General features: G+C 45.5%; 1 protein-coding gene across 4 annotated transcripts in view; it reads right to left on the bottom strand.

Moving 5' to 3' along the window:
- The window catches only part of LOC148387839 (uncharacterized), a 6436-nt gene extending 973 nt beyond the window's left edge, over nt 1–5463 (bottom strand). Inside the window, exons 1-6 of one of the 4 annotated variants that reach the window (XM_088396655.1) lie at nt 5247–5463; nt 5117–5171; nt 4995–5049; nt 4873–4927; nt 4751–4805; nt 3652–3987 (exon numbers count right to left, since the gene is read on the bottom strand). In XM_088396655.1, coding sequence (XP_088252781.1) covers nt 3652–3987; nt 4751–4805; nt 4873–4927; nt 4995–5049; nt 5117–5171; nt 5247–5305 — 615 coding nt within the window. In that variant the 5' untranslated portion in view covers nt 5306–5463. The remainder of the gene's footprint in view (nt 1–3651; nt 3988–4750; nt 4806–4872; nt 4928–4994; nt 5050–5116; nt 5172–5246) is intronic. The other 3 variants (XM_088396656.1, XM_088396657.1, XM_088396658.1) reach the window with 3 other exon arrangements.
- Between the last annotated feature and the right edge of the window lie 21923 nt (nt 5464–27386).

The following is a 27386-nucleotide window of genomic DNA, read 5'->3' on the forward strand; positions in this document are numbered from 1 at the left end:
ATACAAACAAGACATACAAACAAGACATACAAACAAGACATACAAACAAGACATACAAACAAGACATACAAACAAGACATACAAACAAGACATACAAACAAGACATACAAACAAGACATACAAACAAGACATACAAACAAGACATACAAACAAGACATACAAACAAGACATACAAACAAGACATACAAACAAGACATACAAACAAGACATACAAACAAGACATACAAACAAGACATACAAACAAGACATACAAACAAGACATACAAACAAGACATACAAACAAGACATACAAACAAGACATACAATACAAGACAATACAATACAAGACAATACAATACAAGACAATACAATACAAGACAATACAATACAAGACAATACAATACATACAAACAATACATACAAACAATACATACAAACAATACATACAAACAATACATACAAACAATACATACAAACAATACAATACAAAACAAACAATACAAACAACACAATACATACAACACAATACATACATACAATACAATACATACAATACAAAAAAACAAAACAAAAAAGAGAACAAAACAAAAAAAACAAAACAAAAAACAATACATACAATACATACAATACAATACACAATACATACAATACATACAAAAATTAAAAAAAAAATTAAAAAAATACAAACAATACATACAATACAATACATACATACAATACATAAAATACAAAAAAAAACAAAAAAAAAAGAAGAAAACAAAACAAAAAAAAACAATACACACAATACAATACATACAGTACATACAAAACAAAAAACAAAACAAAAAAAAACAACAAAAAAATAATACATACAATACAATGCATACAATACAATGCATACAATACAATACATACAATACATACAATACAATACATACAATACAATACATACAAACAATACATACAAACAATACATACAATACAATACAAACAATACATACAAACAATACATACAATACATACAATACATACAATACATACAAACAATACAATACAAACAATACAATACAAATACAATACAAACAATACAATACATACAATACATACAATACAAAAAAACAAAACAAAAAAGAAAAGAAAACAAAAAAAACAAAACAAAAAACAAAACAATACATACAATACATACAATACAATACACACAATACATACAATACATACAAAAAATATATATATAAACAATACAAACAATACAATACAATACATACAATACAATACATACAATACAATACATACAATACAATACATACAATACAATACAATACATACAATACAAAAAAACAAAAAACAAAGAAAAAAGAAGAAAACAAAACAAAAAAAACAATACACACAATACAATACATACAGTACACACAAAACAAAAAACAAAACAAAAAACAAAAACAAAAAAATAATAATACATACAATACAACACACTGCATACAATACAATACATACAATACAATACATACAATACAATACAATACATACAATACATACAATACAATACATACAATACGATACAATACGATACATACAATACAATACATACAATACATGCAAAACAAAAAACAAAAACCAAAAAACAAAACAAAAAACAACAAACAAAACAAAACAAAACATACATACAATACAAAAAACAAAAAACAACAAAAGAAAAATACATACAATACATACAATACAATACAAACAAAACAAAAAAACAAAAAAAAACAATACATACATACAATACATATAATACAATACATACAATACATACAATACATACAATACATACAATACATACAATACAATACATACATTCAATACAATACATACAATACATACAAAACAAAAAAACAAAACAACAAAACAAAAAACAACAAAACAAAAAACACAACAAAACAAACAATACATACAAATCTTGGGATTTCCTGGGTTGAGCTGGCTGGATGAAGTGGCTGGAGAGAGGAAAGTCTGGGAGTCCCTCCTAAAGCTGCTGCCGCCGCAATCCGACGTCCGGATAAGCGGTGGATGGCTGGGTGGCTGGATGGATGGGTGGCTGGGTGGATGGATGGGTGGGTGGGTGGATGGGTTGGGTGGGTGGATGGGTTGGGTGGGTGGATGGGTTAGATGGACGGATGGATGGGTGGCTGGCTGGATGGGTGGCTGCCTGGATGGTTGGCTGGATGGATGGGTGGATGGATGGGTGGATGGGTGAACAAAAAACAAAACAAAACACAAAAAACAAAACAAACAATACAATACAAACAATACATACAATACGATACATACGATACATACGATACATACAATACATACATACAATACAATACATACAATACAATACATACAATACAACACAATACAACACATACAATACAATACATACAATACAATACATACAATACAATACAATACATACAATACAATACAATACATACAATACATACAATGCAAAAAAAACAAAAACAAAAAAAAAAACAATACATACAATACAATACACACAATACATACAAAAAAAAACAAACAATACATACAATACATACATACAATACATACAATGCAAAAAAACAAAAAAAACAATACATACAATACAATACACACAATACAATACATACAAAACAAAAACAAAAAAAACAATACATACAATACATACAATACAAAAAAAACAAAAAACAAAACAAAAAAAACAAAAAAAATACATACAATACATACAATACAATACATACAATACGATACATACAATACGATACATACGATACATACAATACATACATACAATACAATACATACATACAATACAATACATACAATACAATACATACAATACAATACAATACATACAATACAATACATACAATACAATACAATAAAATACATACAATACAATACATACAATACATACAATGCAAAAAAAACAAAAAACAAAAACAAAACAATACATACAATACAATACACAAAAAAAAAAATACATACAATACAATACATACAATACAAAAAAACAAAAAACAAAACAAAAAAAAACAAAAAAATACATACAATACATACAATACAATACAATACATACAAAAAAAAACACAACCAAAAAAAACAACAAAAAAACAATACATACAATACAATACATATAATACATACAATACAATACATACAATACATACAATACATACATACATACATACAATACAATACATACATACAATACATACAATACAAAGAAAAAAAACAAAAAAAACAATACATACAATACACACAATACAATACATACAGTACATACAAAACAAAAAACAAAACAAAAAAAAATAATAATACATACAATACAATACAATACATACAATACATACAATACGTACAATACGATACAATACAATACAAACAATACAACACATACAATACAATACATACAATACATACAAAACAAAAAACAAAAAACAACAAACAAAACAAAACAAACAATACATACATACAATACATACAATACAAAAAAAAAAAAAAAAAAAAATACATACAATACATACAATACAATACATACAAAACAAAAAAAACAAAAAACAAAAAAAAAACAAAAAAAACAAAAAAAAAAACAATACATACAATACAATACATACAATACATATAATACAATACATACAAAACAAAAAACAAAACAAAAAACACAACAAAACAAACAATACATACAAATCTTGGGATTTCCTGGGTTGAGCTGGATGAAGTGGCTGGAGAGAGGAAAGTCTGGGAGTCTCTCCTAAAGCTGCTGACGCCGCAATCCGACGTCCAGATAAGCGGTGGATGGCTGGGTGGCTGGATGGATGGGTGGCTGGGTGGGTGGATGGGTGGGTGGGTGGGCTGGGTGTGTGGATCGGTTTGGGTGGGTGGATGGGTTGGGTGGGTGGTTGGATGGGTTGGATGGACGGATGGATGGGTGGATGGATGGATGGGTGGATGGGTTGGGTGGGTGGGTGGATGGATGGGTGGATGGGTTGGATGGGTTGGATGGATGGGATGGGTGGGTGGCTGGATGGGTTGGGTGGATGGGTGGGTGGATGGGTTGGATGGACGGGTGGGTGGATGGACGGATGGACGGACGGGCGGACGGACGGACGGATGGGTGGATGGATGGATTGACATAGAACACATACAATACCCTGCCATACGCTACCATACACACAATGCATACAATACAATACATACAATACAATACAATATCATACCATACTATATGCTCTGCATCTGGGAGTTACAATTATAGACATTGAGTAGAGTGGCAATGGCATGATATTTTTGCAACAATTACACATACCAACTCCAGTTTTATATTTAAAATATGTATACAATTATCAGTATATTGTAATGAGTTATAATAATTACAAAAGTATCCGAATTATAATAATTCCATTTTATCATCCATCAACTCACTCAAAAATGTCGGCATGAATCGAGCAGTCGACTAAACGGGAGAAAATCACGCTCGCAAATGTTTGTTGCATAACGGAAGGCGGGCGGGCGGGCGCCATCTTGGAATAGATTTGAACATGACGTAACAAATTTGTCACATTCATCAGTTTGCATAACACGGAAATAGCACACTATATGTAATGCAACATTGTTAATTTGACAAAACACAACGCCAAAGAGATTTGAAATACTGTAGCGGCAAAACGACAGTCGCGGTGGCCGGGACGAGTGTGAAAAGATTTTCAAGATATTTGTTCGCATCAAACAAACAAGGCGTCCGTCGTGAGAAACGGCAATGAACGACAAACATTTGATAGCTTACCCGAGAAACCGCCACACGGTCGGTGGCGCCTGCATTTGATAACTCGTCTTGAATCCTGCAACAAACAAACAAGGCGCCCGTCGTGAGAAACGCCAATGAACGACAAACATTTGATAGCTTACCCGAGAAACCGCCACACGGTCGGTGGCGCCTGCATTTGATAACTCGCCTTGAATCCTGCAACAAACAAACAAGGCGTCCGTCGTGAGAAACGCCAATGAACGACAAACATTTGATAGCTTACCCGAGAAACCGCCACACGGTCGGTGGCGCCTGCATTTGATAACTCGCCTTGAATCCTGCAACAAACAAACAAGGCGTCCGTCGTGAGAAACGCCAATGAACGACAAACATTTGATAGCTTACCCGAGAAACCGCCACACGGTCGGTGGCGCCTGCATTTGATAACTCGCCTTGAATCCTGCAACAAACAAACAAGGCGTCCGTCGTGAGAAACGCCATTGAACGACAAACATTTCCTAGCATGTTAGCTTACCTGAGAAACCGCCCGCTGCGCGGGTGATTGCACCGGTATTTGACAACACCCGAAGACATGACGTCACATCCGTCAATTCAAATCTTCCTCGCCTGCTCGTCCAATGGTGCTTTGCACACTAGCGTACCACGTGACAGGCCACTTCACACGCGGGCGGTTGCACCTGTCGCTCACCTCAAGACTGAAAACTGCCTTCAAAAACCCAAGTGCCACTTTGCCCGCCTCCTACCTCTGCCCAAATTCAGTCTGACCAATCACAGCGCAACTGAAATTGGCTTGACCACGCCCACCTCTCCGACAGGCAAGACTGAAACCTGCCTTCAAAAAAAAAAAAAAAAGTCACAAACTTTATGCAGAAGTGAGTGAAAAATCGACAAAGTACAGCTCGTGGGTAAGTTCGGGTCCCGAACCATGGTCCCATCGTGTTAGAGGCAATGACGTTTACCACTTGACCAAAGACTCGTGTCCATGACAGTGACAGAAGGGCAACCAACGCTCACCTCAAGACTGAAAACCCAACTAGTGTTGGCTCGTGAGTGAACGATTCGTTCAAAGAGATTCTAAAGATTCAGTTCACCTAAAAGAAGTGGAATGCACATCAGTACTTGGGGAGCTTCCGTAGTTGGTCTTTTAGCAGGCCCCGCCCACAAGTACCTCCACATTGGGTCACGTGACTAACAGCTATTTACATACAATAAAATAAAGTATGAAAACGTTATTTAAAAACACACACAAAATCATACATACACAAGACCAATGCCGCTGGAACGAGCTGGACTAAAGGAAGACATCCGTTTAAATTTGGTCAGTTTTAAGAAATAAGGAAATCATGAATATTAAAAGAGGATTTTTTTTTAAAATGGCAATATTTTTTCATTTTTACATAGCTTGGAAATGTATTATGATGGAGGAGTTTACAGGTGCAGGCCGGAGGGGGCTCAGCCCAAAGGAAATTAACAGATGTAAATATTTAAAAACACTTGAGGTCACCATTAGATTCAGATTTATCATATATATACACACGTATATAAATTAAATTTCCTTGAAGGGGATTTACACTGTACATGAAAGTATTTGTAACACCATCATCAGTATCTATAAAAACCTTCAGAGGGGAAAGAAGACAATAGCAAAGTGAAGGGATGGACTGATTTTAGACATCACCATATTTCATATTTCCACAGACATATAATTTTGATGTAATTCAATTCAATAAACAAATCATAATGTTAATGTACATTCTTGAAGCATACATCAAGTTGTGCAGGACTTGTGCCATAATGTATACATGTCTGATCATTTCTTTTTTATGGAACAGTCGCCCACCACCCTGCCCAGCCCCCCCTTGCTGGCACTACAGTGCTAACAAAAGTTCCACAAGCCTTTTTTAAATGTTATTTATTTTTTAAACTCTCATACGTTTCACCCAGTCAGTAACATTTTTTAAAACTATATATTGGAGGAAATTCGACCTTTTAATTACTATTTAAAAAAAGCTGCAAGTGCAGCATCGATAAGTTTGTGCTCGACTCTTTTATTGTACATAGAGAGACAACTAGGGGCACAAACTTTGAAATAAAAACCCCCTTAATTTGATTTCCGATTGAGGTCTGCAGTGGAATTTGAAAAAGATACACAATGGTACAAGTCGTATGGCAAAATTGGACATTCAGCTCTACGTCAAAGTTCAGTTTGAAAAGTCCTTGAAAAGTGGTACCACCCAGTACATGTACCGAGGCTGGCCGTGTAGTTCCGCAACTGCTTTGAATTGAAAGCTAAGGTCCTGGAAGTTACACGCTATGTTTATACATTCAATTGACTATAGCAGCAACCTGGACTGGACAGCAGCAGCCTTCTTTGTAGTCAGACAGCCAATGGGGATGCCAAGCCCTGCAACAAAACATGCAAGAAGTTTCACATTCAAGAGATGCACCATCGGTTGAGGCCCATCGCAAATGATGACACCAAAGTTGACTTTATTTACAAGACCACCAACAGGAAGCAAACACACCTCTGTTGATTTTATTCACAAGAATGCCCACATGATGCATGACTATTCAAAACAAACCAAAAAATGGCTCTGACCACATTAAAACAACTTTTACTCGTACAGAACAATGTACCAACATTCTGCAAGATTCTGAGTTCGGTGGCCATTTTAAAGCAGGGTTGCCAAAGATGACTTACTGATCGCAACAGAGACCGTTTGTACACTTGTCGTTTGCATCTATAGGTGTCTGGCTACTTGGCTTTTGTCAACAATTTAGAATGCATCCCGCTTTTCTTTGTGTAGTTAAAAATAAAAAATCTGACACTGCATATTTAACAAGTCAATTTTGTTTCAGCCTAATTTTACAATTGTCTTGTCATTGAGAATGTCTCAAATGATTCCAGTTTGTATGCACGATAGACTGCCAATGCTTAAAATGGACCACTTGAATTCAGTTCACAGTTTAATTGCAGTTCAGTGGTACACACACACACAATTACAGTACAAACAGTTCATTTCATGATTAAAAAAACAACAGTAAAACAACAATATTGCAAAATGACGCGGCGCTGAGAGAGAAAGAAAGAGGCATCATGCAGATAGCCAGTGTGCACACCCAGTGAAAAAGTGGAGGGAAGGAAAGAAAGGACAAAAGAAAAAAACAAAGTCATACTCTCCTTAAATGCTGGCTGGGCGCTTTGCCCTCGCCGCATCCGCACCCGTCCGTCTCGTGTCGGCCGCTCATCACGGGCGAAGGTTGGCTCCCCCCCGGCCGGTATTCGACGTTTGGACTCATCCTCCGCCTCGTGCCACTGCAAAAAGAAAAACGGCACTCTGTTGCACGCGGTTCACTTCTGTGGACGTACTCATTACCTGTCTATTAAAGCGTGCTCCTATTTTAAGCTCCCTTTATTAATAGCGTATGTACACATGAATGTTTTTGTTTTCTTTTTATGTCCGTTCCTATGTGAAGAATTCAATGCTTATAATATCTTTCTTTGTTGTAAAGTGCTTTGAGCTGCATTTCTTGTATGAAAGGTGCTCTACAAATAAAGTTTTTTATTATTACCCTCTGGTCTCGCGGTCCTGTCCAGTCCCTCTCTGTGCAGGCACTCATCAGATCCAGTGCCCCAGCAATCCTGAAAGGCAGACATATTGTGGTGGTTTTTGCAAGGGGAAAAATTTCACTAGCACCCCCCCAACCTTGACTAAGGTAAGTTTGAATCAGGTAACTAGCGGCACGCACGGGCTGGCGCATGTCTCATACGGCCCTCCCGCATTGGAGCGATCCGGGTTATGAAATGTTTAACCCCTTACAAAAAGGGAGGGAGGGAAGGAGGGAGGGAGGGAGAGAGCGAGAGGAGATAAGAGGCTTTGGTGCGCACTTAAGCGCAACCGGCCAGTTCCACCCTGAGTGCACCAGGCCATGCAGGTACTGCCGGGTGCGTTGGAGAAAGAGAGCGAGAGAGGGAGGGGGGGGGGGGAGGGAGGGGGGTGTCTACTTTGCCGATTCGTATCTAGAGGGTCACAGCAACCCAAATGCCCATGCGTGCTACAAGTTACCCTATTCAAACAGACAGGGGTAGGGAAAGCACAAAAGAAAAAACAAAGTCATACTCGCCCCCAAAACGCTGGCTGCATCTGCACCCATCAGTCTCGTGTGGGCCGCTGGTCACGGGCCATGGTCCGGGTCTGCTCCGGCCGGTGTTGGACTCGTCTTCCGCCTCGCACAAGTGCAAAAAGACAAACGACACTCAGTTGCATGCGGCTCACATCTGTCAACGTACTCATGACCTGCCCCCTCTGTGGTCTTGTGGGTGCAGCCCAGTCGCTCTGGGTGCAGGCTGGCGCTCGTCCCATCCGCCACCCCGGCAACCCTGAACGGCAGACAAATAAGGAAATCAAATTAAAACTAACAAGTGCGTTGCTTATTGGATTGCCATGTCACCACCTCTGGCCAGCCTTGGCCAGTCATGCATCAGGCTCCTCTTCAACACTTGGCGACTGCTTTCTTTGGGTGATTCCTTCCTTTGCACCCCGCTCACCAATCGCGGGTCTGGAGGCCTCCGTCCACCAGCTCTTTGTTTCATACATCGTCTCTTCCACCTTGCAAGACAAGCACAAAAGTCTCGCTGCGCCGTCGCTTGCGCTTGCCGTCGCTTGCGCTTGCCGTCGCTGCGCGGTCGCTTGCGCTTGCCGTCGCTGCGCTGTCGCTTGCGCTTGCCGTCGCTGCGCGGTCGCTTGCGCTTGCCGTCGCTGCGCGGTCGCTTGCGCTTGCCGTCGCTGCGCGGTCGCTTGCGCTTGCCGTCGCTGCGCGGTCGCTTGCGCTTGCCGTCGCTGCGCGGTCGCTTGCGCTTGCCGTCGCTGCGCGGTCGCTTGCGCTTGCCGTCGCTGCGCGGTCGCTTGCGCTTGCCGTCGCTGCGCGGTCGCTTGCGCTTGCCGTCGCTGCGCGGTCGCTTGCGCTTGCCGTCGCTGCGCGGTCGCTTGCGCTTGCCGTCGCTGCGCGTTTGGCACTCAATGAGGGCTGCACGACATTTTGGAATACCAACGATATGGCAGTATTGGGCCAGACCACAGCATTGAGCAAAGTTGTGCAAAATTCTGGGATGGAGAGGAACTATTTGATCGCAATGACATCACTTAGACCAGTTAACTTTAACTTGCATCAATGACTTGTTATCTTCTAAACTCATTACAAATAGTTAGGAGGCCAGAAAACATGTTTCATTTGCCACATGAACAGAAAAAAATCTTTGTTTCCCTAAAGTGCATGTCAACGACCTATACCACCATATGACGGTTTTCCAATCCAGGTGCAGCCCTACACACACGTCACCATTGGTGTCCAAATAGTAGCCTCGGGCCAACTTGATCAACACACCACACGAATGAACGTAACACTGCTTTGTAGCACAAAATATGAATGGCAACATTTTGGTATTGATTGAATGAATTTGTGTCAAAGAATTCTCAATTTGATTCAGTATGCAGCCCTCAAACAGACATTTGGACACCGCCGGTGTGAACTAAAAAGAAAAGAAAAAAATCCATTTCACATGCTGAAGCTGCGCAGGTCGACGCCTCCAGGGAAGCGGGTCTCCCTCAGAACTCTGCTACTTCAGAGCGATGCCACAGCGGTCCGTCCACCTCTGAGCAGATCGTGTCGCGTCCCGGTCGCCATCTGCACAAACAGAAACAAATGTTAGAAACTCAAAGAGCACCCCAAGTTGTAGGTCACTTGCTTACTTGATCACAGCGGTTAGGTACTCTTGGTCACCGGGTCGAATCGGGCCACGCACCCCCCTTTTGCGTCCGGCCTGCAAAAGGTAGAACATGCAATGAGTTGGGCGCTGCTCACATCATTAAGTCTTCACCGTGGACCGGCTCGCCCCAACACCGCCCCCTACACCTAGAGAACAAAGGACGCACAGTGGTACGTTAGGCTTCGATCAAGCACGACAGTGCTAGGTTAGAAAAAGACACAATGTGACTGTCTCGCTCCAACACCTAGGGGAGAACAAAGAACACAAGTACCACAGTGGTAGGTTAGGGTTAGACGAAGTGCAACAGTGGTAGGTTAGAAAAGGAAAATGTCACAAGTCAAATTGCAAAATTGGACATTCGGGATCGGCTCGCTCCGACGCCACCCTACACCGAGGGGAAAGAACAAAGAACGCAGCAACTACGACAGTGGCAGGTTAGAAAAAGATACACAACGGTACAAGTCGTATGGCAAAATTGGACATTCAGCTCCACGTCAAAGTTCAGTTTTGTGTCCATCCACGGAACCACGTCCTCCCCCAAGTGGGCCGTCAATGGCAACCAAGCACAAGACAACGCTGGATCCAGACCAGCCACAACCACAGCGCACCTCGAAAGCAAGACCAACCATCAGAGCCCTAAACACTGTCCACACCGGCAACCTTTCCGTCGTGCACCCATAACCAAAGGCAACCACACTGCCCCCTACTGGGCACATGATCCGCACACGTCGACTTTTGCAGCGCGATGCTCGATTCTTGACTTGATATGGCCATTGCTCCTTTGTATATGGCCATTGCTCCTTTGCTCCTTTGCATATGGCCATTGCTCCTTTGCATATGGCCATTGCTCCTTTGCATATGGCCATTGCTCCTTTGCTCCTTTGCATATGGCCATTGCTCCTTTGCTCCTTTGCATATGGCCATTGCTCCTTTGCATATGGCCATTGCTCCTTTGCATATGGCCATTGCTCCTTTGCATATGGCCATTGCTCCTTTGCATATGGCCATTGCTCCTTTGCATATGGCCATTGCTCCTTTGCATATGGCCATTGCTCCTTTGGATAGGCCATGGCTCCTTTGGATAGGCCATGGCTCCTTTGGATAGGCCATGGCTCCTTTGGATAGGCCATGGCTCCTTTGGATAGGCCATGGCTCCTTTGGATAGGCCATGGCTCCTTTGGATAGGCCATGGCTCCTTTGGATAGGCCATGGCTCCTTTGGATAGGCCATCGCTCCTTTGGATAGGCCATTGTGCCTTTTCATATGGAATTATCCCATTCGGCTCCTCTTGCAGCCTACAAAAACACAGACAGCCATTAATTGCGTGCTGGGAAGCTAAAACTCGACAACCATTGTGTGTTGGGAAGTTGAAACTTGACAAAAACAGGTTTTCACCTGATTTAGGACTACTCTTCCTCAGTGTTCTCAACATCACTGAAAGGGCTCCTTCAAGAGCCTCCTGCTTGCTTTGTATAGAAGGATGCTGGCTGGGCGGCAGTTTTTAGCGCTACAAAAGACAAGCAAATGATTGCAACAAAAATAGACATTGAGTCGAGTGCCAATGGCATGATTTTTTACCAACAATTATACATACTAGGAGTTTTACATTTGAAAAAAAATATTATATTGTAGTAAGTTATGATAATTGATCAAAATTATAGTTCATATTTGAATTTGATACATTCTAAGTAGAGTTTTACATTTGAAAAAATATATAATCATCACATTGTAGTAAATTATGATAATTATTCAGGATTATAATTCATATTTTAATTTAATCATTCATCAACTCCCCTCACATTGGACAGATGATCCAGGTTGGCGGCGTCCAAGACGGGAGAAAATAACCCGGGCAAATGTTTGTTGCGTAACGGAACGAGAGCGGGCGGGCGCCATCTTTGAATGGATTTGGTCCGATTTGGACATGACGTAACATATACGTTGCATTCACCAGTTTGCATTCACCAGTTTGCATGACACGGAAATGGCACACGCATCATATAAAATAATTTAAGAAATGGTTAAGTTGACTAGAGTCAAACTAACATTTCCTATAGTCAGACAAACACGCGCCTATCGGCGGCGTCATTTACGAACCGTCTACAGACAGACGAATGAAAAAAATGCTGGCCAGCATGAAAAAAAACAACCGCGAAAGACATTTAAAATACCACCAAAACGCGCAACGACGCGACGCGACGCAAAGTGGATTGTGGCGTGCCGTGCCGAAACCTCAAGCACTCCCTAGACAGCGAAAATCCTGCAAGAAATAATAAATGGCATCGTAAGAAACTGCAAACATTTGCTCACGGGCTAAATGGCCTGCGGCCTACAATTTACCTCCAGGTGGACGTGACGTGGCCGAGTCACGAGTCCTGCGACAAACAATACAAAACAAAACGGCTTGTGAGAAAAGGCAACAAAGCGTGCCAATCGTGCAACAAACACGGACGGCGTCCGTCGTGAAAAACGGCAGGAGACGACAAACATTTGCTAGCATGCTCGCTTACCTGAGAAACCATCTGCCGCGCCGCCACGCGCTCGGTGGCACCTCCATATGATAACTCCCCTTGAGCGAGCACACCTGCCTTCAATTGACCTAAAGACCTGACGTCACATCCGTCGATTCAAATCTTCTTCTCCTGATCGTCCAACGGCGCTCGGCACACTGACGCCACCAGGTGGTCGCCTGTCATGGTGACTACTGTGGAAAGGCTTGCTTCGGACTATCCGTTGAAACTTTCAACACCGAACATGTTTGGATGGAGGATACCCTATCAATATGACCAAATCTCCTTTGGTTCCCGAGCAGGCTCTGGTCGACTGGTTAACGCCATTGCCTTCAATCAAATGAAAATATTTGTATCGAGTATATTTGTATTGTATATTTGTAAACGTGCTTTTGTTGTGCAATTAACCCTTTATTTATTTATTCTCTTTTTTTTTAACCTCGTGTAGTGTACCTACACATATTGTCATATAAAATGTCTGATTTTTATGTTTTAATTGGCGAATATAAAAACAAGGAATAAGACGCCAGACACGTTTTAACATAAATGTTTATTAAAAATAATAATATCAAAAGCAAATTTCAAACCAGCAATCTAATGTGAAATTGCAGTAGATATATTGGATAACAATATTTAGGCGTATATAGGTATACACGTTATTTAAAAACGACTATAAGTGCTATACTACGACACAAGTGTTTACCAGCTCAGTGGCCTAAGAGGAGAGTGTCCGCCCTGAGACTGGGAGGTGGTGGGTTCAAACCCCTGCCGAGTCATACCAGTGACTATAACAATGGTACCCATTTCTTCCCTGCTTGGCACTCAGTGGAAGGGGTTGAAATGGGGCCCCCCCCCTGCTGCTCACTTATACTCCGATGCGACTTACAGTCCGAAAATTACGGTAAGTTCAAAAATATCAGAGGACGTGATAAACAACTGACGGGATTTGGTTGCATAAGCAAGCCTAACCCTAAGCACAGCAAAAGCGAGAGCAAGCCTAACACAAACCCAAACCCTAAGCACAGCAAGAGCTCTGGTCGAGTGGTTAACGCCATTGCCTTCAATCAAATGAAAATATTTGTATCGAGAGTTCATCCTAAAATGAATTGTTCTTGCAAAAATTCTGCCTGCCGCCGTTGCAGTGCTCCCGTGGACTCATTTTCAAGTCAGTTGCTAAGAAACACCACACCGTTGCACAGAGACAATTCTTGAGTCATATCAAATCAATGATTTTCAAACGGGTCCAAACAAGCTTTTCCCTCATGGCTACAAAGATCTTTAGATCTTTTCGTTCACTCTCGTTCACTGAAAACATTCGTTCTTTTGAACCCATCGTTCACTCACGAGCCAACACTACACTGCAGTAGTGATACACACACACACACACACACACACACACAATGATACGACAAACACGATGACACGACTTTTCACGCACCTGCACTTGACGAGGGAATCTTGGGAAACATGTTGGAACGCGGCCCCGAGGACTAGAGCTTGACACCTGTGACCTTTGACCATGATATTTCCCTCATAAAGTGGCCTGTTATTAGGTACACTTGAAAAGGGCGGTGTACCTAATGGAGTGGCCGTGTGATTCCCTCGTTAAGTGCACCTGTGGGAAAACTTTTAGCTCCTGCGCAACGTGAAAGTGACCAAAAACCTTTCACGCAGCTGCGCTTAACGAGGGAATCACATGGACACTCCATTAGGTACGCCACCATTTTCAATAAATAATAAAGTGGTCTGTTATTAGGTACTAGGTAAAAAAAAAATTAAAAAAATAAAGTGTAGTGAACGATTCGGTGAACGATTCTTTTGAACAAATCTTTTGAGCGAACCAATTCTAAAGCTGCAGTTCTTAGCTGGAATGCACATGACTAGTACAAAAGAGTGCGGACGGCCAAAGTCTGATGGGTCGAAATAGTTGACTGGTTAGTGACACGGGCTCTTGCTCGGTAGGAACTTGGTTCGATCCCAGGTGTGAGCACTTACCCTGTTGTGTTCTTAGAATTTGAACATCGCTTTGTATAAGCGGATGCATATTCAAACAATTCATTTTTCATTCATTTTTTTTTTTTTTACCTCGTGTAGTGTACCTATTGAAGTGTCCATGAGGTGTCCCTAATCACAGGCCACTTCATTAGGGACAAAGCTTAGTGAAAGTGAAAAGTGCCAGTGGTGGAAGTGAATACATCTTCAAATGTTTTATGATGCCAATTGTCAATACAATTAGTCCAGATTGTTGAATGAATGGCGAGCCACAGATCAGAGACTGTTTTAAGATAACTTTATAAAATTCCAAATTTAACAAAAGTTTTAAGTTCATTTGGAAGCATTAGCAAAATTGCATTATCACATTAAAGTAAAAAAAAAAAGATTCCATGTAGGTTATTGAGGATTGTCATCCAAAAGAAGAAATTAAACAGAAGCATCAATTCAAAAGAAGCAATAGTACAAAACTGAGGCACTGCAAAGTACACATTGGCGCAATAAACTTTTGAGTTGACCAGTGCATCTGCAAGTTTCTCCAAAGACCTGTTGACAAATTCAATGATATTCAAGCTATGGCTCTTTAAACACACCAACCAACCAACCAACCAACCAACCAACCAACCAACCAACCAACCAACCAAGCAAGCAAGCAAGCAAAAAAAGGCTCCAAAGGGAATAGAAACTACGAGTAGCTATTCCAAATGGGCCATTAAAACAAGACACAATCAAAGAGGCCTGGCCTCCTTTGGCTTTCGAGCAGTGGCTCTTATGGACAACGGGAATGTGCAATGAACAGTCTGAATGGTTCAACTAATCAGTCCATGCTCACATTCGGGCACAATCCATTCATTCATTCATTCATTCATCCATCCATCCATCCGCTAGCATGCTCGCTTACCTGAGAAACCATCTGCCGCGCCACCACGCGCTCGGTGGCACCTCCATATGATAACTCCCCTTGAGCGAGCACACCTGCCTTCAATTGACCTAAAGACCTGACGTCACATCCGTCGATTCAAATCTTCTTCTCCTGATCTTCCAACGGCGCTCGGCACACTGACGCCACACTGGTGGTCGGCTGTCATGGTGACTACTGTGGAAAGGGTTGCTTAGGGAAATATCATGGTCAAAGGTCACAGGTGTCAAGCTGTAGTCCTCGGGGCCGCATTCCAACATGCATACACATGGAGTCTCAAAAACGTATTAGTCAGTCATTTTTGTGCATTTATTGCTTCATAAAAGTTCATAAAAATAACAACAGATATTTTATAACGCATCCATATGTTCGTGGGGGGGGGGGGTCAAATATATGGAGAGAGGTTTGTCTTCTTCACTTTTTTTTAGTCTGAGGATTTGTGCTGCAAAATCTGGAAAATTCCGATCCGTATTAGACATTACGTCAAGTTCAAAGTAATGACCATTTTAGAAAAATGGACCAAAGCCTCCGAATGTGGGGAAGAAGACTCGGGGTGGTGGCGCTCTTCTTCGTCTCGACTCCCTTAGCCAAAGTTTCTTCCTCTTGGGGTCCGCGTGACCTGGGAGGAGCCAGACAAGCCGTCGTCATTTGGCTTTTTCAAATTTGACACAATACATGTAATGTTAACGAGGATAAACAATCTTGTTTGAATGTCTTGGGCCAAAATTGGGAGCGCCCCAAAACACGCACGCGGCCGGCACACGTTTGTCACCTCTGCTAAGGCCGTAGTCTCCTTCGTCGTCGTCCTCGTCGTCATCGCCAGCCGGGTTCTGGGCGAAGCTCCTCAGATAGCGCTGGTGGTGTGAGCAGGCGACGGGAAGATGGTGTCTGCGGCGGCGATGCTCGTCGTCGTCTGTTGGGACATCTGTTTTGGAACAACAAAATATATACCTTCGGTGATGATTGATGGACGGACGGACGGATGGATCTTGATGCCCACAACATGGCCGACACCTGACCACAACCCGAAATACATAGCAAAGTCTATTCGTATGAAACATGGCTGAGTTGATTGTGATTAGTCATGTAAATGAAATGGAATTTGCTTCTTGCTCCCTGCAGGTCATTTCCATTTCTTTTGAATTATGGGCAGCACCGGGGAAACGAACGACGGCACTAGATTCCAGGCGAATCTCGCCCATTGTGTCGTGTAATTAAGTAGGCGCAAAGGAAGCGAGGGGTGGGGGTTCAGATGCTCTCCGAGCTCACTTTGGACAATTGTTTGATTTGCAATTTTAGGGAGGAGTTTTTTCCTCTCAAGTTCTCTCACTATGCTTGGGTCTACCGGATCAATATATTCTTGATCACAGTGTGGTTACCCGGGTAACGAGATGGCTTTCGACAGCAATCCATCATGGTAATTAACGCAGGCAAGGCAAATAAAAAGGAGATCAAATAGTGTTTGAAATCATCCATCCATCCATCCATTTTCTGAACCGCTTAGTCCCCACGGGGGTCGCGGGCGTGCTGGAGCCTATCCCAGCCGTCATCGGGCAGTAGGCGGGGGACACCCTGAACTGGTTGCCAGCCAATCGCAGGGCACACAGAGACAGACAACCAATCGCACTCACACTCACACCTAGGGACAATTTGGAGTCTTCAATCGGCCTACCAAGCATGTTTTTGGAAAGTGGGAGGAAACCGGAGTGCCCGGAGAAAACCCACACGGGCCCGGGGAGAACATGCAAACTCCACACAGGGAGGGCCGGAGGTGGAATCGAACCCGCACCCTCCTAACTGTGAGGCGGACGTGCTACCCAGTGCGCCACCGAGCCGCCTTTGAAATCAACCAATTCCAAATTATGATTTAGAAAACCAGTTTTTGCAGGGCTGGCTGCAGCGTCGCTTAGCAACAGCAATGCGCATGCGTGACTCCAAACTCACTAGACGCATCCAAGGCAATCCCAGCATCGTCCAGGCACATCCAAGACTGTCCCAGCGCCGATCAGGCGCATCCAAAGTGCATCCGAGGTGGTCCCGGTGTCGTCTAGGCGCAACAAAGGCAGTCGCTGCGTCGTCCAGGAGCATCCAAGGCAGTCTTGCCATAGTCCAGGCGCATCCATGACGCATCAGAGGCACATCCTAGGCAGTCCCGAAGTCATCCAGGCGCATCCACGGTGGTACTGGCGTAGTCCAGGCGTAGCAGAGACATATCCGAGGCAGTCCCGGCGTCGTCCAGGGGCATCCAAGGTGCATCCTTGACAGTCCCGTAGTCGTCCAGCCTCATCCAAGGGAGTCCTGGGGTCGTCCAGGGGCATCCAAGGCGCATCCAACGCTGTCCCGGCGTCATCCAGGCACATCAAAAGCACATCCAAGACGGTCCCAGCAACATCTAGACACATCCAAGGTGGTCCTGGTGTCGTACAGGCGCATCAGAGGCGCATCAGAGGCACGTCCGAGGCGCATCCAAGCAGCATCCAAGGCAGTCCCGGCGTTGTCCAGGCGCATACAAGACGCATTCAAGGCAGTCCCGGCGTTTTTCAGGTGCATCCTAGGCGGTCCTGGCGTCGTCCAGGCGCAACCAAGGCACATCCAAAGAAGTCCCGGCGTCGTCCAGGCACATCGAAAGCACATCCAAGACGGTCCCAGTAACATCCAGACACATCCAAGGCGGTCCTGGTGTCATACAGGCGCATCAGAGGTGCATCAGAGGCGCGTCCGAGGCGCATCCAAGCAGCATCCAAAGCAGTCCCGGCGTTGTCCAGGCGCATACAAGACGCATTCAAGGCAGTCCCGGCGTTTTTCAGGTGCAACATAGGCGGTCCTGGCGTCGTCCAGGCGCAACCAAGGCACATCCAAAGAAGTCCCGGCGTCGTCCAGGCGCATCCAAGGCAGTCCCGGTGTCTTCCAGGTTCATCCAAAGCATGTCCAAGGGGTTACCCGCAGCCGAGCCGCAGCCGAGCCGCAGCCGAGCCGCAGCCCAGCCGCAGCCGAGCCGCAGCCCAGCCGCAGCCGAGCCGAGCCGCAGCCGAGCCGCAGCCGAGCCGCAGCCGAGCCGCAGCCAAGGCAGTCCCTGCATCATCCAGGCGCATCCAAGGCACATCTAAGGCAGTCCCGGCTTCGTCCAGGCGCATACAAGTAGGTCACGGTGTGATCCAGACGCATCCAAGGCAGTCCCGGATTTGTCCAGGCGCATCCAAGGTGATACCGGCGTCTTTCAGGCCTATCCAAGGCGTTCCAGAGGTGACTAGACGCATCCAAGAAAATCCCAGCATCGTCCAGGCACATCCAAGACTGTCCCAGCGCCGATCAGGCGCATCCAAAGTGCATCCGAGGTGGTCCCGGTGTCGTCTAGGCGCAACAAAGGCAGTCTCTGCGTCGTCCAGGAGCATCCAAGGCAGTCTTGCCATAGTCCAGGCGCATCCATGACGCATCAAAGGCACATCCTAGGCAGTCCCGAAGTCATCCAGGCGCATCCACGGTGGTACTGGCGTAGTCCAGGCTTTCAAAGTAGGCTTTAAAGTCAGGCTCAGGTGCTTCATACTGGAGCTAGGCTTTCAAAGTAGGCTTTAAAGCCAGGCTCAGGGGCTTCATACTGGAGCTAGGCTTCCAAAGTAGGCTTTAAAGCCAGGCTCAGGGGCTTCAGAGTAGGGTTTCATACTGGAGCTAGGCTTTCAAAGTAGGCTTTAAAGCCAGGCTCAGGGGCTTCATACTGGAGCTAGGCTTTCAAAGTAGGCTTTAAAGCCAGGCTCAGGGGCTTCATACTGGAGCGAGGCTTTCAAAGTAGGCTTTAAAGCCAGGCTCAGGGGCTTCGGGGTAGAGCTAGGCTTTCAAAGTAGGCTTTAAAGCCAGGCTCAGGGGCTTCATACTGGAGCTAGGCTTCCAAAGTAGGCTTTAAAGCCAGGCTCAGGGGCTTCAGAGTAGGGTTTCATACTGGAGCTAGGCTTTCAAAGTAGGCTTTAAAACCAGGCTCAGGGGCTTCATACTGGAGGTAGGCTTTCAAAGTAGGCTTTAAAGCCAGGCTCAGGGGCTTCAGAGTAGGGTTTCATACTGGAGCTAGGCTTTCAAAGTAGGCTTTAAAACCAGGCTCAGGGGCTTCATACTGGAGGTAGGCTTTCAAAGTAGGCTTTAAAGCCAGGCTCAGGGGCTTCATACTGGAGCGAGGCTTTCAAAGTAGGCTTTAAAGTCAGGCTCAGGGGCTTCGGGGTAGAGCTAGGCTTTCAAAGTAGGCTTTAAAGCCAGGCTCAGGGGCTTCATACTGGAGCTAGGCTTCCAAAGTAGGCTTTAAAGCCAGGCTCAGGGGCTTCAGAGTAGGGTTTCATACTGGAGCTAGGCTTTCAAAGTAGGCTTTAAAGCCAGGCTCAGGGGCTTCATACTGGAGCTAGGCTTTCAAAGTAGGCTTTAAAGCCAGGCTCAGGGGCTTCATACTGGAGCTAGGCTTTCAAAGTAGGCTTTAAAGCCAGGCTCAGGGGCTTCATACTGGAGCTAGGCTTTCAAAGAAGGCTTTAAAGCCAGGCTCAGGGGCTTCATACTGGAGCTAGGCTTTCAAAGCAGGCTTTAAAGCCAGGCTCAGGGGCTTCATACTGTAGCTAGGCTTTCAAAGTAGGCTTTAAAGCCAGGCTCAGGGGCTTCATACTGGAGCTAGGCTTTCAAAGTAGGCTTTAAAGCCAGGCTCAGGGGCTTCATACTGGAGCTAGGCTTTCAAAGTAGGCTTTAAAGCCAGGCTCAGGGGCTTCATACTGGAGCTAGGCTTTCAAAGTAGGCTTTAAAGCCAGGCTCAGGGGCTTAATACTGGAGCTAGGCTTTCAAAGTAGGCTTTAAAGCCAGGCTCAGGGACTTCGGAGTAGAGCTAGGCTTTCAAAGTAGGCTTTAAAGCCAGGCTCAGGGGCTTCATACTGGAGCTAGGCTTTCAAAGTAGGCTTTAAAGCCAGGCTCAGGGGCTTCATACTGGAGCGAGGCTTTCAAAGTAGGCTTTAAAGCCAGGCTCAGGGGCTTCGGGGTAGAGCTAGGCTTTCAAATAAGGCTTTAAAGCCAGGCTAAGGGGCTTCAGAGTAGGGTTTCATACTGGAGCTAGGCTTTCAAAGTAGGCTTTAAAGCCAGGCTCAGGGGCTTCATACTGGAGCTAGGCTTTCAAAGTAGGCTTTAAAGCCAGGCTCAGGGGCTTCATACTGGAGCTCGGCTTTCAAAGCAGGCTTTAAAGCCAGGCTCAGGGGCTTCATACTGTAGCTAGGCTTTCAAAGTAGGCTTTAAAGCCAGGCTCAGGGGCTTCATACTGGAGCTAGGCTTTCAAAGTAGGCTTTAAAGCCAGGCTCAGGGGCTTCATACTGGAGCTAGGCTTTCAAAGTAGGCTTTAAAGCCAGGCTCAGGGGCTTCGGAGTAGAGCTAGGCTTTCAAAGTAGGCTTTAAACCCAGGCTCAGGGGCTTCATACTGGAGCTAGGCTTCCAAAGTAGGCTTTAAAGCCAGGCTCAGGGGCTTCAGAGTAGGGTTTCATACTGGAGCTAGGCTTTCAAAGTAGGCTTTAAAGCCAGGCTCAGGGGCTTCATACTGGAGCTAGGCTTTCAAAGTAGGCTTTAAAGCCAGGCTCAGGGGCTTCATACTGGAGCTAGTCTTTCAAAGTAGGCTTTAAAGCCAGCCTCAGGGGCTTCGGAGTAGAGCTAGGCTTTCAAAGTAGGCTTTAAAGCCAGGCTCAGGGGCTTCATACTGGAGCTAGGCTTTCAAAGTAGGCTTTAAAGCCAGGCTCAGGGGCTTCATACTGGAGCTAGGCTTTCAAAGTAGGCTTTAAAGCAAGGCTCAGGGGCTTCATACTGGAGCTAGGCTTTCAAAGTAGGCTTTAAAACCAGGCTCAGGGGCTTCATACTGGAGCTAGGCTTTCAAAGTAGGCTTTAAAGCCAGGCTCAGGGGCTTCATACTGGAGCGAGGCTTTCAAAGTAGGCTTTAAAGTCAGGCTCAGGGGCTTCGGGGTAGAGCTAGGCTTTCAAAATAGGCTTTAAAGCCAGGCTCAGGGGCTTCATACTGGAGCTAGTCTTCCAAAGTAGGCTTTAAAGCCAGGCTCAGGGGCTTCAGAGTAGGGTTTCATACTGGAGCTAGGCTTTCAAAGTAGGCTTTAAAGCCAGGCTCAGGGGCTTCATACTGTAGCTAGGCTTTCAAAGTAGGCTTTAAAGCCAGGCTCAGGGGCTTCATACTGGAGCTAGGCTTTCAAAGTAGGCTTTAAAGCCAGGCTCAGGGGCTTCATACTGGAGCTAGGCTTTCAAAGTAGGCTTTAAAGCCAGGCTCAGGGGCTTCATACTGGAGCTAGGCTTTCAAAAAAGGCTTAAAAGCCAGGCTCAGGGGCTTCATACTGGAGCGAGGCTTTAGAAGTAGGCTTTAAAGCCAGGCTCAGGGGCTTCGGAGTAGAGCTACGCTTTCAAAGTAGGCTTTGAAGCCAGGCTCAGGGGCTTCATACTGTAGCTAGGCTTCCAAAGTAGGCTTTAAAGCCAGGCTCAGGGGCTTCAGAGTAGGGTTTCATACTGGAGCTAGGCTTTCAAAGTAGGCTTTAGAGCAGGCTCAGGGGCTTCATACTGGAGCTAGGCTTTCAAAGTAGGCTTTAAAGCCAGGCTCAGGGGCTTCGGAGTAGAGCTAGGCTTTCAAAGTAGGCTTTGAAGCCAGGCTCAGGGGCTTCATACTGTAGCTAGGCTTTCAAAGTAGGCTTTAAAGCCAGGCTCAGGGGCTTCATACTGGAGCTAGGCTTTCAAAGTAGGCTTTAAAGCCAGTCTCAGGGGCTTCGGAGTAGAGCTAGGCTTTCAAAGTAGGCTTTAAAGCCAGGCTCAGGGGCTTCATACTGGAGCTAGGCTTCCAAAGTAGACTTTAAAGCCAGGCTCAGGGGTTTTCAGAGTAGGGTTTCATACTGGACGTAGGCTTTCAAAGTAGGCTTTAAAGCCAGGCTCAGGGGCTTCATACTGGAGCTAGGCTTTCAAAGTAGGCTTTAAAGCCAGGTTCAGGGGCTTCATACTGGAGCTAGGCTTTCAAAGTAGGCTTTAAAGCCAGGCTCAGGGGCTTCGGAGTAGAGCTAGGCTTTCAAAGTAGGCTTTGAAGCCAGGCTCAGGGGCTTCATACTGTAGCTAGGCTTTAAAAGTAGGCTTTAAAGCCAGGCTCAGGGACTTCGGAGTAGAGCTAGGCTTTCAAAGTAGACTTTAAAGCCAGGCTCAGGGGCTTCACACTGGAGCTAGGCTTCCAAAGAAGGCTTTAAAGCCAGGCTCAGGGGCTTCAGAGTAGGGTTTCATACTGGAGCTAGGCTTTCAAAGTAGGCTTTAAAGCCAGGCTCAGGGGCTTCATACTGGAGCTAGGCTTTCAAAGTAGGCTTTAAAGCCAGGCTCAGGGGTTTCGGAGTAGAACTAGGCTTTCAAAGTAGGCTTTAAAGCCAGGCTCAGGGGCTTCATACTGGAGCTAGGCTTTCAAAGTAGGTTTTAAAGCCAGGCTCAGGGGCTTCATACTGGAGCTAGGCTTTCAAAGTAGGCTTTAAAGCCAGGCTCAGGGGCTTCGGAGTAGAGCTAGGCTTTCAAAGTAGGCTTTAAAGCCAGGCTCAGGGGCTATATACTGGAGCTAGGCTTTCAAAGTAGGCTTTAAAGCCAGGCTCAGGGGCTTCAGAGTAGAGCTAGGCTTTCAAAGTAGGCTTTAAAGCCAGGCTCAGGGGCTTCATACTGGAGCTAGGCTTTCAAAGTAGGCTTTAAAGCCAGGCTCAGGGGCTTCATACTGGAGCTAGGCTTTCAAAGTAGGCTTTAAAGCCAGGCTCAGGGACTTCGGAGTAGAGCTAGGCTTTAAAAGTAGGCTTTAAAGCCAGGCTCAGGGGCTTCATACTGGAGCTAGGCTTTCAAAGTAGGCTTTAAAGCCAGGCTCAGGGGCTTCGGGGTAGAGGTAGGCTTTCAAAGTAGGCTTTAAAGCCAGGCTCAGGGGCTTTATACTGGAGCTAGGCTTCCAAAGTAGGCTTTAAAGCAGGGCTCAGGGGCTTCAGAGTAGGGTTTCATACTGGAGCTAGGCTTTCAAAGTAGGCTTTAAAGCCAGCCTCAGGGGCTTCATACTGGAGCTAGGCTTTCAAAGTAGGCTTTAAAGCCAGGCTCAGGGGCTTCATACTGGAGCTAGGCTTTCAAAGTAGGCTTTAAAGCCAGGCTCAGGGGCTTCATACTGGAGCTAGGCTTTCAAAGTAGGCTTTAAAGCCAGGCTCAGGGGCTTCATACTGGAGCTAGGCATTCAAAGTAGGCTTTAAAGCCAGGCTCAGGGGCTTCGGAGTAGAGCTAGGCTTTCAAATAAGGCTTTAAAGCCAGTTTCAGGGGCTTCAGAGTAGGGTTTCATACTGGAGCTAGGCTTTCAAAGTAGGCTTTAAAGCCAGGCTCAGGGGCTTCATACTGGAGCTAGGCTTTCAAAGTAGGCTTTAAAGCCAGGCTCAGGGGCTTCATACCGGAGCTAGGCTTTCAAAGTAGGCTTTAAAGCCAGGCTCAGGGGCTTCATACTGGAGCTAGGCTTTCAAAGTAGGCTTTAAAGCCAGGCTCAGGGGCTTCATACCGGAGCTAGGCTTTCAAAGTAGGCTTTAAAGCCAGGCTCAGGGGCTTCATACTGGAGCTAGGCTTCCAAAGTAGGCTTTAAAGCCAGGCTCAGGGGCTTCGGAGTAGAGCTAGGCTTTCAAAGTAGGCTTTAAAGCCAGGCTCAGGGGCTTCATACTGGAGCTAGGCTTTCAAAATAGGCTTTAAAGCCAGGCTCAGGGGCTTTGGAGTAGAGCTAGGCTTTCAAAGTAGGCTTTAAAGCCAGGCTCAGGGGCTTCATACTGGAGCTAGGCTTTCAAAGTAGGCTTTAAAGTCAGGCTCAGGGGCTTCATACTGGAGCTAGGCTTTCAAAGTAGGCTTTAAAGCCAGGCTCAGGGGCTTCATACTTGAGCTAGGCTTTCAAAGTAGGCTTTAAAGCCAGGCTCAGGGGCTTCATACTGGAGCTAGGCTTTCAAAGTAGGCTTTAAAGCCAGGCTCAGGGGCTTCATACTGGAGCGAGGCTTTCAAAGTAGGCTTTAAAGCCAGGCTCAGGGGCTTCGGGGTAGAGCTAGGCTTTCAAAGTAGGCTTTAAAGCCAGGCTCAGGGGCTTCATACTGGAGCTAGGCTTCCAAAGTAGGCTTTAAAGCCAGGCTCAGGGGCTTCAGAGTAGGGTTTCATACTGGAGCTAGGCTTTCAAAGTAGGCTTTAAAGCCAGGCTCAGGGCCTTCATACTGGAGCTAGGCTTTCAAAGTAGGCTTTAAAGCCAGGCTCAGGGGCTTCATACTGGAGCTAGGCTTTCAAAGTAGGCTTTAAAGCCAGGCTCAGGGGTTTCATACTGGAGCTAGGCTTTCAAAGTAGGCTTTAAAGCCAGGCTCAGGGGCTTCATACCAGAGCTAGGCTTCCAAAGTAGGCTTTAAAGCCAGGCTCAGGGGCTTCATACTGGAGCTAGGCTTTCAAAGTAGGCTTTAAAGCCAGGCTCAGGGGCTTCATACCGGAGCTAGACTTTCAAAGTAGGCTTTAAAGCCAGGCTCAGGGGCTTCATACTGGAGCGAGGCTTTCAAAGTAGGCTTTAAAGTCAGGCTCAGGGGCTTCGGGGTAGAGCTAGGCTTTCAAAGTAGGCTTTAAAGCCAGATTCAGGGGCTTCATACTGGAGCTAGGCTTCCAAAGTAGGCTTTAAAGCCAGGCTCAGGGGCTTCAGAGTAGGGTTTCATACTGGAGCTAGGCTTTCAAAGTAGGCTTTAAAGCCAGGCTCAGGGGCTTCATACTGGAGCTAGGCTTTCAAAGTAGGCTTTAAACCCAGGCTCAGGGGCTTCGGGGTAGAGCAAGGCTTTCAAAGTAGGCTTTAAAGCCAGGCTCAGGGGCTTCGGAGTAGAGCAAGGCTTTCAAAGTAGGCTTTAAAGCCAGGCTCAGGGGCTTCGGGGTAGAGCTAGGCTTTCAAAGTAGGCTTTAAAGCCAGGCTCAGGGGCTTCGGAGTAGAGCTAGGCTTTCAAAGTAGGCTTTAAAGCCAGGCTCAGGGGCTTCATACTGGAGCTAGGCTTTCAAAGTAGGCTTTAAAGTCAGGCTCAGGGGCTTCATACTGGAGCTAGGCTTTCAAAGTAGGCTTTAAAGCCAGGCTCAGGGGCTTCGGAGTAGAGCTAGGCTTTCAAAGTAGGCTTTAAAGCCAGGCTCAGGGGCTTCATACTGGAGCTAGGCTTTCAAAGTAGGCTTTAAAGCCAGGCTCAGGGGCTTCGGGGTAGAGCTAGGCTTTCAAAGTAGGCTTTAATGCCAGGCTCAGGGGCTTCATACTGGAGCTAGGCTTCCAAAGTAGGCTTTAAAGACAGGCTCAGGGGCTTCAGAGTAGGGTTTCATACTGGAGCTAGGCTTTCAAAGTAGGCTTTAAAACCAGGCTCAGGGGCTTCATACTGGAGGTAGGCTTTCAAAGTAGGCTTTAAAGCCAGGCTCAGGGGCTTCATACTGGAGCGAGGCTTTCAAAGTAGGCTTTAAAGTCAGGCTCAGGGGCTTCGGGGTAGAGCTAGGCTTTCAAAGTAGGCTTTAAAGCCAGGCTCAGGGGCTTCATACTGGAGCTAGGCTTTCAAAGTAGGCTTTAAACCCAGGCTCAGGGGCTTCGGAGTAGAGCAAGGCTTTCAAAGTAGGCTTTAAAGCCAGGCTCAGGGGCTTCGGAGTAGAGCAAGGCTTTCAAAGTAGGCTTTAAAGCCAGGCTCAGGGGCTTCATACTGGAGCTAGGCTTTCAAAGTATGCTTTAAAGCCAGGCTCAGGGGCTTCATACTGGAGCTAGGCTTTCAAAGTAGGCTTTAAAGCCCGGCTCAGGGACTTCATACTGGAGCTAGGCTTTCAAAAAAGGCTTAAAAGCCAGGCTAAGGGGCTTCATACTGGAGCGAGGCTTTAGAAGTAGGCTTTAAAGCCAGGCTCAGGGGCTTCGGAGTAGAGCTAAGCTTTCAAAGTAGGCTTTAAAGCCAGGCTCAGGGGCTTCATACTGGAGCTAGGCTTCCAAAGAAGGCTTTAAAGCCAGGCTCAGGGGCTTCAGAGTAGGGTTTCATACTGGAGCTAGGCTTTCAAAGTAGGCTTTAAAGCCAGGCTCAGAGGCTTCATACTGGAGCTAGGCTTTCAAAGTAGGCTTTAAAGCCAGGCTCAGGGGCTTCGGAGTAGAGCTAGGCTTTCAAAGTAGGCTTTAAAGCCAGGCTCAGGGGCTTCATACTGGAGCTAGGCTTTCAAAGTAGGCTTTAAAGTCAGGCTCAGGGGCTTCATACTGGAGCTAGGCTTTCAAAGTAGGCTTTAAGCCAGGCTCAGGGGCTTCGGAGTAGAGCTAGGCTTTCAAAGTAGGCTTTAAAGCCAGGCTCAGGGGCTTCATACTGGAGCTAGGCTTTCAAAGTAGGTTTTAAAGCCAGGCTCAGGGGCTTCGGGGTAGAGCTATGCTTTCAAAGTAGGCTTTAAAGCCAGGCTCAGGGGCTTCATACTGGAGCTAGGCTTTCAAAG

The sequence above is a fragment of the Syngnathus floridae genome, chromosome 14, assembly GCF_059516105.1.
Source record: "Syngnathus floridae isolate MCC-2025c chromosome 14, RoL_Sflo_1.0, whole genome shotgun sequence".
NCBI classification, from domain to species: domain Eukaryota; kingdom Metazoa; phylum Chordata; class Actinopteri; order Syngnathiformes; family Syngnathidae; genus Syngnathus; species Syngnathus floridae.